At 44.1% G+C, this 17,838-nt stretch overlaps 1 protein-coding gene across 1 annotated transcript in view; it reads right to left on the bottom strand.

Annotated features, from left to right (window-relative positions):
• The window catches only part of adam19a (ADAM metallopeptidase domain 19a), a 242,938-nt gene that overhangs the window by 75,388 nt on the left and 149,712 nt on the right, over positions 1–17,838 (bottom strand). The window contains exons 13-14 of the mRNA XM_045721473.2: positions 17,611–17,700; positions 5,453–5,648 (exon numbers count right to left, since the gene is read on the bottom strand). Coding sequence (XP_045577429.2) covers positions 5,453–5,648; positions 17,611–17,700 — 286 coding nt within the window. The remainder of the gene's footprint in view (positions 1–5,452; positions 5,649–17,610; positions 17,701–17,838) is intronic.

The following is a 17,838-nucleotide window of genomic DNA, read 5'->3' as shown; positions in this document are numbered from 1 at the left end:
CTCTCTAGGTCTGTGTTACTCTCTAGGTCTGTTAGGTCTGTGGTACTCTCTAGGTCTGTGATACTCTCTAGGTCTGTGGTACTCTAGGTCTGTGGTACTCTCTAGGTCTGTTAGGTCTGTGATACTCTCTAGGTCTGTGGTACTCTCTAGGTCTGTGATACTCTCTAGGTCTGTGATACTCTCTAGGTCTGTGATACTCTCTAGGTCTGTGGTATTCTCTAGGTCTGTTAGGTCTGTGATACTCTCTAGGTCTGTGGTACTCTCTAGGTCTGTGATACTCTCTAGGTCTGTGGTACTCTCTAGGTCTGTGGTACTCTCTAGGTCTGTGGTACTCTCTAGGTCTGTTAGGTCTGTGGTACTCTCTAGGTCTGTAGTACTCTCTAGGTCTGTGGTACTCTCTAGGTCTGTTAGGTCTGTGGTACTCTCTAGGTCTGTGGTACTCTCTACGTCTGTAGTACTCTCTAGGTCTGTCATACTCTCTAGGTCTGTTAGGTCTGTGGTACTCTCTAGGTCTGTGGTACTCTCTAGGTCTGTAGTACTCTCTAGGTCTGTGATACTCTCTAGGTCTGTTAGGTCTGTGGTACTCTCTAGGTCTGTTAGGTCTGTGGTACTCTCTAGGTCTGTGGTACTCTCTAGGTCTGTGGTACTCTCTAGGTCTGTGGTACTCTCTAGGTCTGTGGTACTCTCTAGGTCTGTTAGTTCTGTGATACTCTCTAGGTCTGTGGTACTCTCTAGGTCTGTGGTACTCTCTAGGTCTGTGGTACTCTCTAGGTCTGTGGTACTCTCTAGGTCTGTGGTACTCTCTAGGTCTGTGGTACTCTCTAGGTCTGTGGTACTCTCTAGGTCTGTTAGGTCTGTTGTACTCTCTAGGTCTGTGATACTCTCTAGGTCTGTGGTACTCTAGGTCTGTGGTACTCTCTAGGTCTGTTAGGTCTGTGATACTCTCTAGGTCTGTGGTACTCTCTAGGTCTGTGATACTCTCTAGGTCTGTGATACTCTCTAGGTCTGTGATACTCTCTAGGTCTGTGGTATTCTCTAGGTCTGTTAGGTCTGTGATACTCTCTAGGTCTGTGGTACTCTCTAGGTCTGTGATACTCTCTAGGTCTGTGGTACTCTCTAGGTCTGTGGTACTCTCTAGGTCTGTGGTACTCTCTAGGTCTGTTAGGTCTGTGATACTCTCTAGGTCTGTGGTACTCTCTAGGTCTGTAATACTCTCTAGGTCTGTGATACTCTCTAGGTCTGTGATACTCTCTAGGTCTGTGGTACTCTCTAGGTCTGTGGTACTCTCTAGGTCTGTGGTACTCTCTAGGTCTGTGGTCCTCTCTAGTTCTGTGGTCCTCTCTAGTTCTGTGGTAATCTCTAGGTCTGTGATACTCTCTAGGTCTGTGATACTCTCTAGGTCTGCTAGGTCTGTGGTACTCTCTAGGTCTGTGGTACTCTCTAGGTCTGTTAGGTCTGTGGTACTCTCTAGGTCTGTTAGGTCTGTGGTACTCTCTAGGTCTGTTAGGTCTGTGGTACTCTCTAGGTCTGTGGTACTCTCTAGGTCTGTTAGGTCTGTGGTACTCTCTAGGTCTGTTAGGTCTGTGGTACTCTCTAGGTCTGTTAGGTCTGTGGTACTCTCTAGGTCTGTTAGGTCTGTGGTACTCTCTAGGTCTGTGGTACTCTCTAGGTCTGTGGTACTCTCTAGGTCTGTGATACTCTCTAGGTCTGTGGTACTCTCTAGGTCTGTGATACTCTCTAGGTCTGTGGTACTCTCTAGGTCTGTGGTACACTCTAGGTCTGTGATACTCTCTAGGTCTGTGGTACTCTCTAGGTCTGTGATACTCTCTAGGTCTGTGGTACTCTCTAGGTCTGTGGTACACTCTAGGTCTGTGATACTCTCTAGGTCTGTGGTACTCTCTAGGTCTGTGGTACTCTCTAGGTCTGTGGTACTCTCTAGGTCTGTGGTACACTCTAGGTCTGTGATACTCTCTAGGTCTGTGGTACTCTCTAGGTCTGTGGTACTCTCTAGGTCTGTGGTACTCTCTAGGTCTGTTAGGTCTGTGGTACTCTCTAGGTCTGTTAGGTCTGTGATACTGTCTAGGTCTGTGGTACTCTCTAGGTCTGTGGTACTCTCAAGGTCTGTGGTACTCTCTAGGTCTGTGGTACTCTCTAGGTCTGTGGTACTCTCTAGGTCTGTGATACTCTCTAGGTCTGTGATACTCTCTAGGTCTGTGATACTATCTAGGTCTGTGGTACTCTCTAGGTCTGTGGTACTCTCTAGGTATGTGATACTCTCTAGGTCTGTCGTACTCTCTAGGTCTGTGATACTCTCTAGGTCTGTGGTACTCTCTAGGTCTGTGGTACTCTCTAGGTCTGTTAGGTCTGTGGTACTCTCTAGTTCTGTGATACTCTCTAGGTCTGTGGTACTCTTTAGGTCTGTGATACTCTCTAGGTCTGTGATACTCTCTAGGTCTGTGGTACTCTCTAGGTCTGTTAGGTCTGTGGTACTCTCTAGGTCTGTGGTACTCTCTAGGTCTGTGGTACTCTCTAGGTCTGTGGTACTCTCTAGGTCTGTGGTACTCTCTAGGTCTGTGATACTCTCTAGGTCTGTGGTACTCTCTAGGTCTGTGGTACTCTCTAGGTCTGTGGTACTCTCTAGGTCTGTGGTACTCTCTAGGTCTGTGGTCCTCTCTAGTTCTGTGGTAATCTCTAGGTCTGTGATACTCTCTAGGTCTGTGATACTCTCTAGGTCTGCTAGGTCTGTGGTACTCTCTAGGTCTGTGGTACTATCTAGGTCTGTTAGGTCTGTGGTACTCTCTAGGTCTGTTAGGTCTGTGGTACTCTCTAGGTCTGTGGTACTCTCTAGGTCTGTTAGGTCTGTGGTACTCTCTAGGTCTGTTAGGTCTGTGGTACTCTCTAGGTCTGTTAGGTCTGTGGTACTCTCTAGGTCTGTGGTACTCTCTAGGTCTGTGGTACTCTCTAGGTCTGTGATACTCTCTAGGTCTGTGGTACTCTCTAGGTCTGTGATACTCTCTAGGTCTGTGGTACTCTCTAGGTCTGTGGTACACTCTAGGTCTGTGATACTCTCTAGGTCTGTGGTACTCTCTAGGTCTGTGATACTCTCTAGGTCTGTGGTACTCTCTAGGTCTGTGGTACACTCTAGGTCTGTGATACTCTCTAGGTCTGTGGTACTCTCTAGGTCTGTGGTACTCTCTAGGTCTGTGGTACTCTCTAGGTCTGTGGTACTCTCTAGGTCTGTTATGTCTGTGGTACTCTCTAGGTCTGTGGTACTCTCTAGGTCTGTTAGGTCTGTGGTACTCTCTAGGTCTGTTAGGTCTGTGGTACTCTTTAGGTCTGTGGTACTCTCTAGGTCTGTTAGGTCTGTGGTACTCTCTAGGTCTGTTAGGTCTGTGGTACTCTTTAGGTCTGTGGTACTCTCTAGGTCTGTTAGGTCTGTGGTACTCTCTAGGTCTGTTAGGTCTGTGGTACTCTTTAGGTCTGTGGTACTCTCTAGGTCTGTGACACTCTCTAGGTCTGTGATACTCTCTAGGTCTGTGGTACTCTCTAGGTCTGTGGTACTCTCTAGGTCTGTTAGGTCTGTGGTACTCTTTAGGTCTGTGGTACTCTCTAGGTCTGTGACACTCTCTAGGTCTGTGGTACTCTCTAGGTCTGTGGTACTCTCTAGGTCTGTTAGGTCTGTGGTACTCTTTAGGTCTGTGGTACTCTCTAGGTCTGTGACACTCTCTAGGTCTGTGGTACTCTCTAGGTCTGTGGTACTCTCTAGGTCTGTTAGGTCTGTGGTACTCTCTAGGTCTGTGGTACTCTCTAGGTCTGTGTGTACAGGAACATAGGATGGGTGTGTGCGTGTGTGGTAATGCAGTGTGTGCGCGCGCCTGTGGTAATGCAGAGTGTGTGTGTGTGTGTGTGTGTGTGTGTGTGTGTGTGTGTGTGTGTGTGTGTGTGTGTGTGTGTGTGTGTGTGTGTGTGTGTGTGTGTGTGTGCGTGTTTGTGTGTGTTTGTGTGTGGTAATGCAGTGGGTGGGTAGGCTACAGGCTAAGACAGGTGCAGTACTATATTTCACGAGCAGAAGTGCCAATTTCACGACCAAAGTAATTCATCGTGAAATTAGTAAGCCGAGTACCAACTTTTAACGAGATAATACTGAGGTGTCTGATTCGATGGTACCACTGTCCAAGTTCAAATATATTCCATAGCTCCACTGTAGCTCAGTTGGCAGAGCACGGCAGAGCACGGCAGAGCAGGCAGAGCACGGCAGAGCACGCAGAGCACGGCAGAGCAGGCAGAGCACGGCAGAACACGCAGAGCAGGCAGAGCACGGCAGAGCACGCAGAGCACGGCAGAGCACGGCAGAGCACGCAGAGCACGGCAGAGCAGGCAGAGCACGGCAGAGCAGGCAGAGCACGGCAGAGCACGGCAGAGCAGGCAGAGCACGGCAGAGCACGCAGAGCACGGCAGAGCAGGCAGAGCACGGCAGAGCACGGCAGAGCAGGCAGAGCACGGCAGAGCACGGGCAGAGCAGGCAGAGCAGGCAGAGCAGGCAGAGCACGGCAGAGCAGGCAGAGCAGGCAGAGCACGGCAGAGCAGGCAGAGCACGGCAGAGCACGGCAGAGCAGGCAGAGCACGGCAGAGCACGGCAGAGCACGCAGAGCACGGCAGAGCAGGCAGAGCACGGCAGAGCAGGCAGAGCACGGCAGAGCACGGCAGAGCACGGCAGAGCAGGCAGAGCACGGCAGAGCAGGCAGAGCAGGCAGAGCACGGCAGAGCAGGCAGAGCACGGCAGAGCACGGCAGAGCAGGCAGAGCAGGCAGAGCACGGCAGAGCACGGCAGAGCAGGCAGAGCACGGCAGAGCACGGCAGAGCAGGCAGAGCACGGCAGAGCAGGCAGAGCACGGCAGAGCACGGCAGAGCAGGCAGAGCAGGCAGAGCACGGCAGAGCAGGCAGAGCACGGCAGAGCACGGCAGAGCAGGCAGAGCACGGCAGAGCAGGCAGAGCAGGCAGAGCACGGCAGAGCACGGCAGAGCAGGCAGAGCACGGCAGAGCAGGCAGAGCACGGCAGAGCAGGCAGAGCACGGCAAAGCAGGCAGAGCACGGCAGAGCACGGCAGAGCAGGCAGAGCACGGCAGAGCAGGCAGAGCACGGCAGAGCAGGCAGAGCACGGCAGAGCACGGCAGAGCACGGCAGAGCAGGCAGAGCACGGCAGAGCAGGCAGAGCACGGCAGAGCAGGCAGAGCACGGCAGAGCACGGCACTTGCAACGCCAGGCTCGTGGGTTCGTATTCCCGGGAACTCCCATATGCAGCCATGACTGTAAATCACTTTGGATGAAAGCATCTGCAAAACATCCTATTTTATTACTATGCTATGTGTGCAGCGAAAGAGGGCCTTCTCTATTCTGGTGTTTAACGTACCAGTATGTATACATGGTTATATAGAGGCCGTCCATCCCTACCGTAGCCCCACAGCTGCAGACACTGCTGTTCGTGGGTCAGACACATGCCGTTGTAGCAGTAGGCGTGACCATACTGGCAGGAGGATCCATCCAACAGGTAAACGTTGGACGGGCAGTAGGGAGAGCCTCCAGTGCAGTACTCAGGCAGGTCGCACGCTCCCGCAGGACCACGACACATGGTACCTGCCTGCTTCAGCTGGGGGAGAGGAGGGAAAACCAAAGAGAGAGGAGGGGGGGATTCAGTATGATTTACTTGCTTTAAAGACCATTCAGTACATGATAAACTACAGAGGGATTTAAATAAATGATTCAATCACATAAATAAATAGAGGGAAGGGTTATGATCATCCTAGGGAGATAAAAAGCTTTTCGATACTTTTAAAATAATCACAGAAGAAGTTGTTATTCTCATTTACGTGAAACAAAAAACAGGAAAGTTGAAACTTGAGACAATACATAATTACTGATGAGAGAACATATTGATCAGAGAGGTGAAGTAGAGGTTATTGATCAGAGAGGTTACTATTCAGACAGGAGAAGTAGAGGTTATTGATCAGAGAGTCGTAGAGGTTATTGATCAGACAGGAGAAGTAGAGGTTATTGATCAGAGAGGAGAAGCAGAGGTTATTGATCAGAGAGGAGAAGCAGAGGTTATTGATCAGAGAGTCGTAGAGGTTATTGATCAGAGAGTCGTAGAGGTTATTGATCAGACCGGAGAAGCGGAGATTATTGATCAGAGAGGAGAAGTAGAGGTTATTGATCAGAGGTGAAGTAGAGGTTATTGATCAGAGAGGTGAAGTAGAGGTTATTGATCAGAGAGGTGAAGTAGAGGTTATTGATCAGACAGGAGAAGTAGAGGTTATTGATCAGAGAGGAGAAGTAGAGGTCATTGATCAGACAGGAGAAGTAGAGGATATTGATCAGACAGGAGAAGTAGAGGATATTGATCAGACAGGAGAAGTAGAGGATATTGATCAGAGAGTCAGAGGTTATTGATCAGACAGGAGAAGTAGAGGTTATTGATCAGACAGGAGAAGTAGAGGATATTGATCAGAGAGTCGTAGAGGTTATTGATCAGACAGGAGAAGTAGAGGTTATTGATCAGAGAGGAGAAGTACAGGTTATTGATCAGAGAGTCGTAGAGGTTATTGATCAGACAGGAGAAGTAGAGGATATTGATCAGACAGGAGAAGTAGAGGATATTGATCAGAGAGGAGAATTAGAGGTTATTGATCAGAGAGGTGAAGTAGAGGTTATTGATCAGACAGGAGAAGTAGAGGTTATTGATCAGAGAGTCATAGAGGTTATTGATCAGACCGGAGAAGTAGAGGTTATTGATCAGAGAGGTCAGGTAGAGGTTATTGATCAGAGTTTACTGATCCGACAGGAGAAGTACAGGTTATTGATCAGAGAGGTGAAGTAGAGGATATTGATCAGAGAGTCGTAGAGGTTATTGATCAGACAGGAGAAGTAGAGATTATTGATCAGAGGAGAAGTAGAGGTTATTGATCAGACAGGAGAAGTAGAGGATATTGATCAGACAGGAGAAGTAGAGGTTATTGATCAGAGAGTCGTGGAGGTTATTGATCAGACAGGAGAAGTAGAGGTTATTGATCAGAGAGGGGAAGTAGAGGTTATTGATCAGACCGGAGAAGTAGAGGTTATTGATCAGAGAGGTCAGGTAGAGGTTATTGATCAGAGAGTTTACTGATCCGACAGGAGAAGTAGAGGTTATTGATCAGAGAGGTGAAGTAGAGGATATTGATCAGAGAGTCGTAGAGGTTATTGATCAGACAGGAGAAGTAGAGATTATTGATCAGAGGAGAAGTAGAGGTTATTGATCAGAGAGGTTACTGATCAGACTGAAGAAGTAAAGGTTATTGATCAGAGAGTCGTAGAGGTTATTGATCAGACAGGAGAAGTGGAGATTATTGATCAGAGAGGAGAAGTAGAGGTTATTGATCGGAGAGATGACGTAGAGGTTATTGATCAGAGAGGTGAAGTAGAGGTTATTGATCAGACAGGAGAAGTAGAGGATATTGATCAGACAGGAGAAGTAGAGGTTATTGATCAGAGAGTCGTGGAAGTTATTGATCAGACAGGAGAAGTGGAGATTATTGATCAGAGAGGAGAAGTAGAGGTTACTGATCAGAGAGGTTACTGATCAGACATGAGAAGTAGAGGTTATTGATCAAAGAGGTGATGTAGAGGTTATTGATCAGACAGGTGAAGTAGAAGTTATTGATTAGAGAGGTGATGTAGAGGTTATTGATCAGACAGGAGAAGTAGAGGTTATTGATCAGACAGGAGAAGTAGAGGTTATTGATCAGAAAGGAGAAGTAGAGGTTATTGATCAGAGAGGAGAAGTAGAGATTATTGTTCAGACAGGAGAAGTAGAGGTTATTGATCAGACAGGAGAAGTAGAGGATATTGATCAGAGAGGAGAAGTAGAGGATATTTATCAGAGAGGTTATTGATCAGACAAGAGAAGTAGAGGTTATTGATCAGACAGGAGAAGTAGAGGTTATTGATCAGACAGGAGAAGTAGAGGTTATTGATCAGACAGGAGAAGTAGAGGTTATTGATAAGAGTCGTGGAGGTTATTGATCAGAGAGGTGAAGTGGAGGTTATTGATCAGAGAGGAGAAGTAGAGGTTATTGATCAGACCGGAGAAGTAGAGGTTATTGATCAGAGAGGTCAGGTAGAGGTTATTGATCAGAGTTTACTGATCCGACAGGAGAAGTACAGGTTATTGATCAGAGAGGTGAAGTAGAGGTTATTGATCAGAGAGGTCAGGTAGAGGTTATTGATCAGAGAGGTTATTGATCAGACAGGAGAAGTACAGGTTATTGATCAGAGAGGTCAGGTAGAGGTTATTGATCAGAGAGGTTATTGATCAGACAGGAGAAGTACAGGTTATTGATCAGAGAGGTGAAGTAGAGGATATTGATCAGAGAGGTGCGTAGAGGTTATTGATGAGACAGGAGAAGTAGAGGATATTGATCAGACAGGAGAAGTAGAGGTTATTGATCAGAGAGTCGTGGAGGTTATTGATCAGTCAGGAGAAGTGGAGGTTATTGATCAGAGAGGAGAAGTAGAGCTTACTGATCGGAGAGGTGAAGTAGAGGTTATTGATCAGAGAGGAGAAGTAGAGGTTATTGATCAGAGAGGAGAAGTAGAGGTTATTGATCAGAGAGGTTACTGATCAGACATGAGAAGTAGAGGTTATTGATCAAAGAGGTGATGTAGAGGTTATTGATCAGACAGGTGAAGTAGAAGTTATTGATTAGAGAGGTGATGTAGAGGTTATTGATCAGACAGGAGAAGTAGAGGTTATTGATCAGAGAGGTTATTGATCAGAGAGGAGAAGTAGAGGTTATTGATCAGACAGGAGAAGTAGAAGTTATTGATTAGAGACGTGATGTAGAGGTTATTGATCAGAGAGGAGAAGTAGAGGTTATTGATCAGAGCGGTGAAGTAGAGGTTATTGATCAGAGAGGTTATTGATCAGACAGGAGAAGTAGAGGTTTTTGATCAGAGAGGTTATTGATCAGAGAGGAGAAGTAGAGGTTATTGATCAGAGAGGTGAAGTAGAGGTTATTGATCAGAGAGTCGTAGAGGTTATTGATCAGACAGGAGAAGTAGAGGTTATTGATCAGAGAATCGTAGAGGTTATTGATCAGACAGGAGAAGTAGAGGTTATTGATCAGACAGTAGAAGTAGAGGTTATTGATTAGACAGGAGAAGTACAGGTTATTGATCAGAGAGGTGAAGTAGAGGATATTGATCAGAGAGTCGTAGAGGTTATTGATCAGAGAGGAGAAGTAGAGATTATTGATCAGAGGAGAAGTAGAAGTTATTGATCAGAGAGGTTACTGATCAGACTGAAGAAGTAAAGCTTATTGATCAGAGAGTCGTAGAGGTTATTGATCAGACAGGAGAGGTGGAGATTATTGATCAGAGAGGAGAAGTAGAGGTTATTGATCGGAGAGGTGAAGTAGAGGTTATTGATCAGAGAGGTGAAGTAGAGGTTATTGATCAGAGAGGAGAAGTAGAGGTTATTGATCAGAGAGGTTACTGATCAGACAGGAGAAGTAGAGGTTATTGATCAAAGAGGTGATGTAGAGGTTATTGATCAGACAGGTGAAGTAGAAGTTATTGATTAGAGAGGTGATGTAGAGGTTATTGATCAGACAGGAGAAGTAGAGGTTATTGATCAGAGAGGTTATTGATCAGAGAGGAGAAGTAGAGGTTATTGATCAGACAGGAGAAGTAGAAGTTATTGATTAGAGAGGTGATGTAGAGGTTATTGATCAGAGCGGTGAAGTAGAGGTTATTGATCAGAGAGGTTATTGATCAGACAGGAGAAGTAGAGGTTATTGATCAGAGAGGTTATTGATCAGAGAGGAGAAGTAGAGGTTATTGATCAGAGAGGTGAAGTAGAGGTTATTGATCAGAGAGGAGAAGTAGAGGATATTTATCAGAGAGGTTATTGATCAGACAAGAGAAGTAGAGGTTATTGATCAGACAGGAGAAGTAGAGGTTATTGATCAGAGAGGAGAAGTAGAGGATATTTATCAGAGAGGTTATTGATCAGACAAGAGAAGTAGAGGTTATTGATCAGACAGGAGAAGTAGAGGTTATTGATCAGACAGGAGAAGTAGAGGTTATTGATCAGACAGGAGAAGTAGAGGTTATTGATAAGAGTCGTGGAGGTTATTGATCAGAGAGGTGAAGTGGAGGTTATTGATCAGAGAGGAGAAGTAGAGGTTATTGATCAGACCGGAGAAGTAGAGGTTATTGATCAGAGAGGTCAGGTAGAGGTTATTGATCAGAGTTTACTGATCCGACAGGAGAAGTACAGGTTATTGATCAGAGAGGTGAAGTAGAGGATATTGATCAGAGAGTCGTAGAGGTTATTGATGAGACAGGAGAAGTAGAGGATATTGATCAGACAGGAGAAGTAGAGGTTATTGATCAGAGAGTCGTGGAGGTTATTGATCAGTCAGGAGAAGTGGAGATTATTGATCAGAGAGGAGAAGTAGAGGTTATTGATCAGACCGGAGAAGTAGAGGATATTGATCAGAGAGTCGTAGAGGTTATTGATCAGACAGGAGAAGTAGAGATTATTGATCAGAGGAGAAGTAGAGGTTATTGATCAGAGAGGTTACTGATCAGACTGAAGAAGTAAAGGTTATTGATCAGAGAGTCGTAGAGGTTATTGATCAGACAGGAGATGTGGAGATTATTGATCAGAGAGGAGAAGTAGAGGTTATTGATCGGAGAGATGACGTAGAGGTTATTGATCAGAGAGGTGAAGTAGAGGTTATTGATCAGACAGGAGAAGTAGAGGATATTGATCAGACAGGAGAAGTAGAGGTTATTGATCAGAGAGTCGTGGAGGTTATTGATCAGACAGGAGAAGTGGAGATTATTGATCAGAGAGGAGAAGTAGAGCTTACTGATCGGAGAGGTGAAGTAGAGGTTATTGATCAGAGAGGAGAAGTAGAGGTTATTGATCAGAGAGGAGAAGTAGAGGTTATTGATCAGAGAGGTTACTGATCAGACATGAGAAGTAGAGGTTATTGATCAAAGAGGTGATGTAGAGGTTATTGATCAGACAGGTGAAGTAGAAGTTATTGATTAGAGAGGTGATGTAGAGGTTATTGATCAGACAGGAGAAGTAGAGGTTATTGATCAGAGAGGTTATTGATCAGAGAGGAGAAGTAGAGGTTATTGATCAGACAGGAGAAGTAGAAGTTATTGATTAGAGACGTGATGTAGAGGTTATTGATCAGAGAGGAGAAGTAGAGGTTATTGATCAGAGCGGTGAAGTAGAGGTTATTGATCAGAGAGGTTATTGATCAGACAGGAGAAGTAGAGGTTTTTGATCAGAGAGGTTATTGATCAGAGAGGAGAAGTAGAGGTTATTGATCAGAGAGGTGAAGTAGAGGTTATTGATCAGAGAGTCGTAGAGGTTATTGATCAGACAGGAGAAGTAGAGGTTATTGATCAGAGAATCGTAGAGGTTATTGATCAGACAGGAGAAGTAGAGGTTATTGATTAGACAGGAGAAGTACAGGTTATTGATCAGAGAGGTGAAGTAGAGGATATTGATCAGAGAGTCGTAGAGGTTATTGATCAGAGAGGAGAAGTAGAGATTATTGATCAGAGGAGAAGTAGAAGTTATTGATCAGAGAGGTTACTGATCAGACTGAAGAAGTAAAGCTTATTGATCAGAGAGTCGTAGAGGTTATTGATCAGACAGGAGAAGTGGAGATTATTGATCAGAGAGGAGAAGTAGAGGTTATTGATCGGAGAGGTGAAGTAGAGGTTATTGATCAGAGAGGTGAAGTAGAGGTTATTGATCAGAGAGGAGAAGTAGAGGTTATTGATCAGAGAGGTTACTGATCAGACAGGAGAAGTAGAGGTTATTGATCAAAGAGGTGATGTAGAGGTTATTGATCAGACAGGTGAAGTAGAAGTTATTGATTAGAGAGGTGATGTAGAGGTTATTGATCAGACAGGAGAAGTAGAGGTTATTGATCAGAGAGGTTATTGATCAGAGAGGAGAAGTAGAGGTTATTGATCAGACAGGAGAAGTAGAAGTTATTGATTAGAGAGGTGATGTAGAGGTTATTGATCAGAGCGGTGAAGTAGAGGTTATTGATCAGAGAGGTTATTGATCAGACAGGAGAAGTAGAGGTTATTGATCAGAGAGGTTATTGATCAGAGAGGAGAAGTAGAGGTTATTGATCAGAGAGGTGAAGTAGAGGTTATTGATCAGAGAGTCGTAGAGGTTATTGATCAGACAGGAGAAGTAGAGGTTATTGATCAGAGAGTCGTAGAGGTTATTGATCAGACAGGAGAAGTAGAGGTTATTGATCAGACAGTAGAAGTAGAGGTTATTGATCAGACAGGAGAAGTAGAGGTTATTGATCGGAGAGGAGAAGTACAGGTTCTTGATCAGAAAGGAGAAGTAGAGGTTATTGATCAGAGAGGTGAAGTAGAAGTTATTGATTAGAGAGGTGATGTAGAGGTTTTTGATCAGAGCGGTGAAGTAGAGGTTATTGATCAGAGAGGTAATTGATCAGACAGGAGAAGTAGAGGTTATTGATGAGAGAGGTTATTGATCAGACAGGATAAGTAGAGTTTATTGATCAGAGAGGAGAAGTAGAGGTTATTGATCAGACAGGAGAAGAAGAGGATATTGATCAGAGAGTCATAGAGGTTATTGATCAGACAGGAGAGGTAGAGGTTATTGATCAGAGAGTCGTGGAGGTTATTGATCAGAGAGTCGTAGAGGTTATTGATCTTTCAGGAGAAGTGGTTATTTATCAGAGAGGAGAAGTAGAGGTTATTGATCAGAGAGTCGTAGAGGTTATTGATCAGACAGGAGAAGTGGAGATTATTGATCAGAGCGGTGAAGTAGAGGTTATTGATCAGAGAGGTTATTGATCAGACAGGAGAAGTAGAGGTTTTTGATCAGAGAGGTTATTGATCAGAGAGGAGAAGTAGAGGTTATTGATCAGAGAGGTGAAGTAGAGGTTATTGATCAGAGAGTCGTAGAGATTATTGATCAGACAGGAGAAGTAGAGGTTATTGATCAGAGAATCGTAGAGGTTATTGATCAGACAGGAGAAGTAGAGGTTATTGATCAGACAGTAGAAGTAGAGGTTATTGATTAGACAGGAGAAGTACAGGTTATTGATCAGAGAGGTGAAGTAGAGGATATTGATCAGAGAGTCGTAGAGGTTATTGATCAGAGAGGAGAAGTAGAGATTATTGATCAGAGGAGAAGTAGAAGTTATTGATCAGAGAGGTTACTGATCAGACTGAAGAAGTAAAGCTTATTGATCAGAGAGTCGTAGAGGTTATTGATCAGACAGGAGAAGTGGAGATTATTGATCAGAGCGGTGAAGTAGAGGTTATTGATCAGAGAGGTTATTGATCAGACAGGAGAAGTAGAGGTTTTTGATCAGAGAGGTTATTGATCAGAGAGGAGAAGTAGAGGTTATTGATCAGAGAGGTGAAGTAGAGGTTATTGATCAGAGAGTCGTAGAGATTATTGATCAGACAGGAGAAGTAGAGGTTATTGATCAGAGAATCGTAGAGGTTATTGATCAGACAGGAGAAGTAGAGGTTATTGATCAGACAGTAGAAGTAGAGGTTATTGATTAGACAGGAGAAGTACAGGTTATTGATCAGAGAGGTGAAGTAGAGGATATTGATCAGAGAGTCGTAGAGGTTATTGATCAGAGAGGAGAAGTAGAGATTATTGATCAGAGGAGAAGTAGAAGTTATTGATCAGAGAGGTTACTGATCAGACTGAAGAAGTAAAGCTTATTGATCAGAGAGTCGTAGAGGTTATTGATCAGACAGGAGAAGTGGAGATTATTGATCAGAGAGGAGAAGTAGAGGTTATTGATCGGAGAGGTGAAGTAGAGGTTATTGATCAGAGAGGTGAAGTAGAGGTTATTGATCAGAGAGGAGAAGTAGAGGTTATTGATCAGAGAGGTTACTGATCAGACAGGAGAAGTAGAGGTTATTGATCAAAGAGGTGATGTAGAGGTTATTGATCAGACAGGTGAAGTAGAAGTTATTGATTAGAGAGGTGATGTAGAGGTTATTGATCAGACAGGAGAAGTAGAGGTTATTGATCAGAGAGGTTATTGATCAGAGAGGAGAAGTAGAGGTTATTGATCAGACAGGAGAAGTAGAAGTTATTGATTAGAGAGGTGATGTAGAGGTTATTGATCAGAGCGGTGAAGTAGAGGTTATTGATCAGAGAGGTTATTGATCAGACAGGAGAAGTAGAGGTTATTGATCAGAGAGGTTATTGATCAGAGAGGAGAAGTAGAGGTTATTGATCAGAGAGGTGAAGTAGAGGTTATTGATCAGAGAGTCGTAGAGGTTATTGATCAGACAGGAGAAGTAGAGGTTATTGATCAGAGAGTCGTAGAGGTTATTGATCAGACAGGAGAAGTAGAGGTTATTGATCAGACAGTAGAAGTAGAGGTTATTGATCAGACAGGAGAAGTAGAGGTTATTGATCGGAGAGGAGAAGTACAGGTTCTTGATCAGAAAGGAGAAGTAGAGGTTATTGATCAGAGAGGTGAAGTAGAAGTTATTGATTAGAGAGGTGATGTAGAGGTTTTTGATCAGAGCGGTGAAGTAGAGGTTATTGATCAGAGAGGTAATTGATCAGACAGGAGAAGTAGAGGTTATTGATGAGAGAGGTTATTGATCAGACAGGATAAGTAGAGTTTATTGATCAGAGAGGAGAAGTAGAGGTTATTGATCAGACAGGAGAAGAAGAGGATATTGATCAGAGAGTCATAGAGGTTATTGATCAGACAGGAGAGGTAGAGGTTATTGATCAGAGAGTCGTGGAGGTTATTGATCAGAGAGTCGTAGAGGTTATTGATCAGACCGGAGAAGTGGAGATTATTGATCAGAGAGGAGAAGTAGAGGTTATTGATCAGAGAGGTGAAGTAGAGGTTATTGATCAGAGAGGAGAAGTAGAGGTTATTGATCAGAGAGGAGAAGTAGAGGTTATTGATCAGAGAGGTGAAGTAGAGGTTATTGATCAGAGAGGTGAAGTAGAGGTTATTGATCAGAGAGGTGATGTAGAGGTTATTGATCAGAGAGGTGAAGTAGAGGTTATTGATCAGAGAGGTTACTGATCAGACAGGAGAGGTAGAGGTTATTGATCAGAGAGGTGTAGTAAAAGTTGTTGATCACAGAGGTGATGTAGAGGTTATTGATCAGACAGGTGAAGTAGAGGTTATTGATCAGAGAGGTTATTGATCAGAGAGGAGAAGTAGAGGTTATTGATCAGAGAGGTGAAGTAGAGGTTATTGATCAGAGAGGTTACTGATCAGACAGGAGAGGTAGAGGTTATTGATCAGAGAGGTGTAGTAAAAGTTGTTGATCACAGAGGTGATGTAGAGGTTATTGATCAGACAGGTGAAGTAGAGGTTATTGATCAGAGAGGTTATTGATCAGAGAGGAGAAGTAGAGGTTATTGATCAGAGAGGAGAAGTAGAGGTTACTGATCAGACAGGAGAAGTAGAGATTATTGATCAGACAGGAGAAGTAGAGGTTATTGATCAGACAGGAGAAGTAGAGGTTATTGATCAGAGAGGAGAAGTAGTGGTTATTCATCAGAGAGGTTATTGATCAGACAGGAGAAGTAGAGGTTATTGATCAGAGAGGAGAAGTAGAAGTTATTGATCAGACAGGAGAAGTAGAGGTTATTGATCAGAGAGGAGAAGTAGAAGTTATTGATCAGACAGTAGAAGTAGAGGTTATTGATCGGAGAGGAGAAGTACAGGTTCTTGATCAGAAAGGAGAAGTAGAGGTTATTGATCAGAGAGGTGAAGTAGAAGTTATTGATCAGAGAGGTGATGTAGAGGTTTTTGATCAGAGCGGTGAAGTAGAGGTTATTGATCAGAGAGGTAATTGATCAGACAGGAGAAGTAGAGGTTATTGATGAGAGAGGTTATTGATCAGACAGGATAAGTAGACTTTATTGATCAGAGAGGAGACGTAGAGGTTATTGATCAGACAGGAGAAGAAGAGGATATTGATCAGAGAGTCGTGGAGGTTATTGATCAGAGAGTCGTAGAGGTTATTGATCAGACAGGAGAAGTGGTTATTTATCAGAGAGGAGAAGTAGAGGTTATTGATCAGAGAGGTGAAGTAGAGGTTATTGATCAGAGAGGTTACTGATCAGACAGGAGAGGTAGAGGTTATTGATCAGAGAGGTGTAGTAAAAGTTGTTGATCACAGAGGTGATGTAGAGGTTATTGATCAGACAGGTGAAGTAGAGGTTATTGATCAGAGAGGTTATTGATCAGACAGGGGTGAGGAGTCAGAGGGGGTAGGGTTCGATCAGACGGAGGTGGTATTGATCAGACAGGAGAAGTAGAGGTTATTGATCAGAGAGGAGAAGTAGTGGTTATTCAGCAGAGAGGTTATTGATCAGACAGGAGAAGTAGAGATTATTGATCAGACAGGAGAAGTAGAGGTTATTGATCAGACAGGAGAAGTATAGGTTATTGATCAGAGAGGAGAAGTAGTGGTTATTCATCAGAGAGGTTATTGATCAGACAGGAGAAGTAAAGGTTATTGATCAGAGAGGAGAAGTAGAGGTTATTGATCAGACAGGAGAAGTAGAGATTATTGATCAGACAGGAGAAGTAGAGGTTATTGATCAGACAGGAGAAGTAGAGGTTATTGATCAGAGAGGAGAAGTAGAGGTTATTGATCAGAGAGTCGTAGAGGTTATTGATCAGACAGGAGAAGTAGAGGTTATTGATCAGAGAGTCGTAGAGGTTATTGATCAGACAGGAGAAATAGAGGATATTGATCAGAGAGGAGAAGAAGAGGTTATTGATCAGAGAGTCGTAGAGGTTATTGATCAGAGAGTCGTAGAGGTTATTGATCAGACAGGAGAAGTAGAGGATATTGATCAGAGAGGTGAAGTAGAGGATATTGATCAGAGAGGAGAAGTACAGGTTATTGATCAGAGAGGTGAAGTAGAGGATATTGATCAGAGAGGAGAAGTAGAGGTTATTGATCAGACAGGAGAAGTAGAGGTTATTGATCAGAGAGTCGTGGAGGTTATTGATCAGAGAGGTGAAGTAGAGGTTATTGATCAGAGAGTTTACTGATCCGACAGGAGAAGTAGAGGTTATTGATCAGAGAGGAGAAGTAGAGGTTATTGATCAGACAGGAGAAGTAGAGGTTATTGATCAGACAGGAGAAGTAGAGGTTATTGATCAGAGAGGAGAAGTAGAGGTTATTGATCAGAGAGGAGAAGTAGAGGTTATTGATCAGACCGGAGAAGTTGAGGTTATTGATCAGAGAGGTCAGGTAGAGGTTATTGATCAGAGAGGTCAGGTAGAGGTTATTGATCAGAGAGTTTACTGATCCGACAGGAGAAGTAGAGGTTATTGATCAGACAGGAGAAGTAGAGGTTATTGATCAGAGAGGTGAAGTAGAGGATATTGATCAGAGAGTCGGAGAGGTTATTGATCAGACAGGAGATGTATATGTTATTGATCAGAAAGGAGAAGTAGAGGTTATTGCCCTCGTGTGTGTGTGTGTGTGTGTTTCATATCTTACAGCCCTCGTGTGTGTGTGTTTCATACCTTACAGCCCTCGCAACACACCCCGTGGGCGCACTGAGCCTCTGCCTTCAGACTGCAGTTGTTGGCGTTGCAGCAGTCATTACTGCACTCCTATAGATAAAATACACACACACACACACACACACACACACACACACACACACACACACACACACCCCCGTTATCACGTTTAGCCAAATCAATGAGGCACGACCCTGTGCCCACACACACACACACACACACACACAC

Source organism: Salmo salar, chromosome 07 (genome assembly GCF_965601325.2).
Source record: "Salmo salar chromosome 07, fSalSal1, whole genome shotgun sequence".
Lineage (NCBI taxonomy): Eukaryota > Metazoa > Chordata > Actinopteri > Salmoniformes > Salmonidae > Salmo > Salmo salar.
The sequence above is the reverse complement of the archived record's forward strand: the minus strand, read 5'-3'. Positions and strand labels throughout refer to the sequence as shown.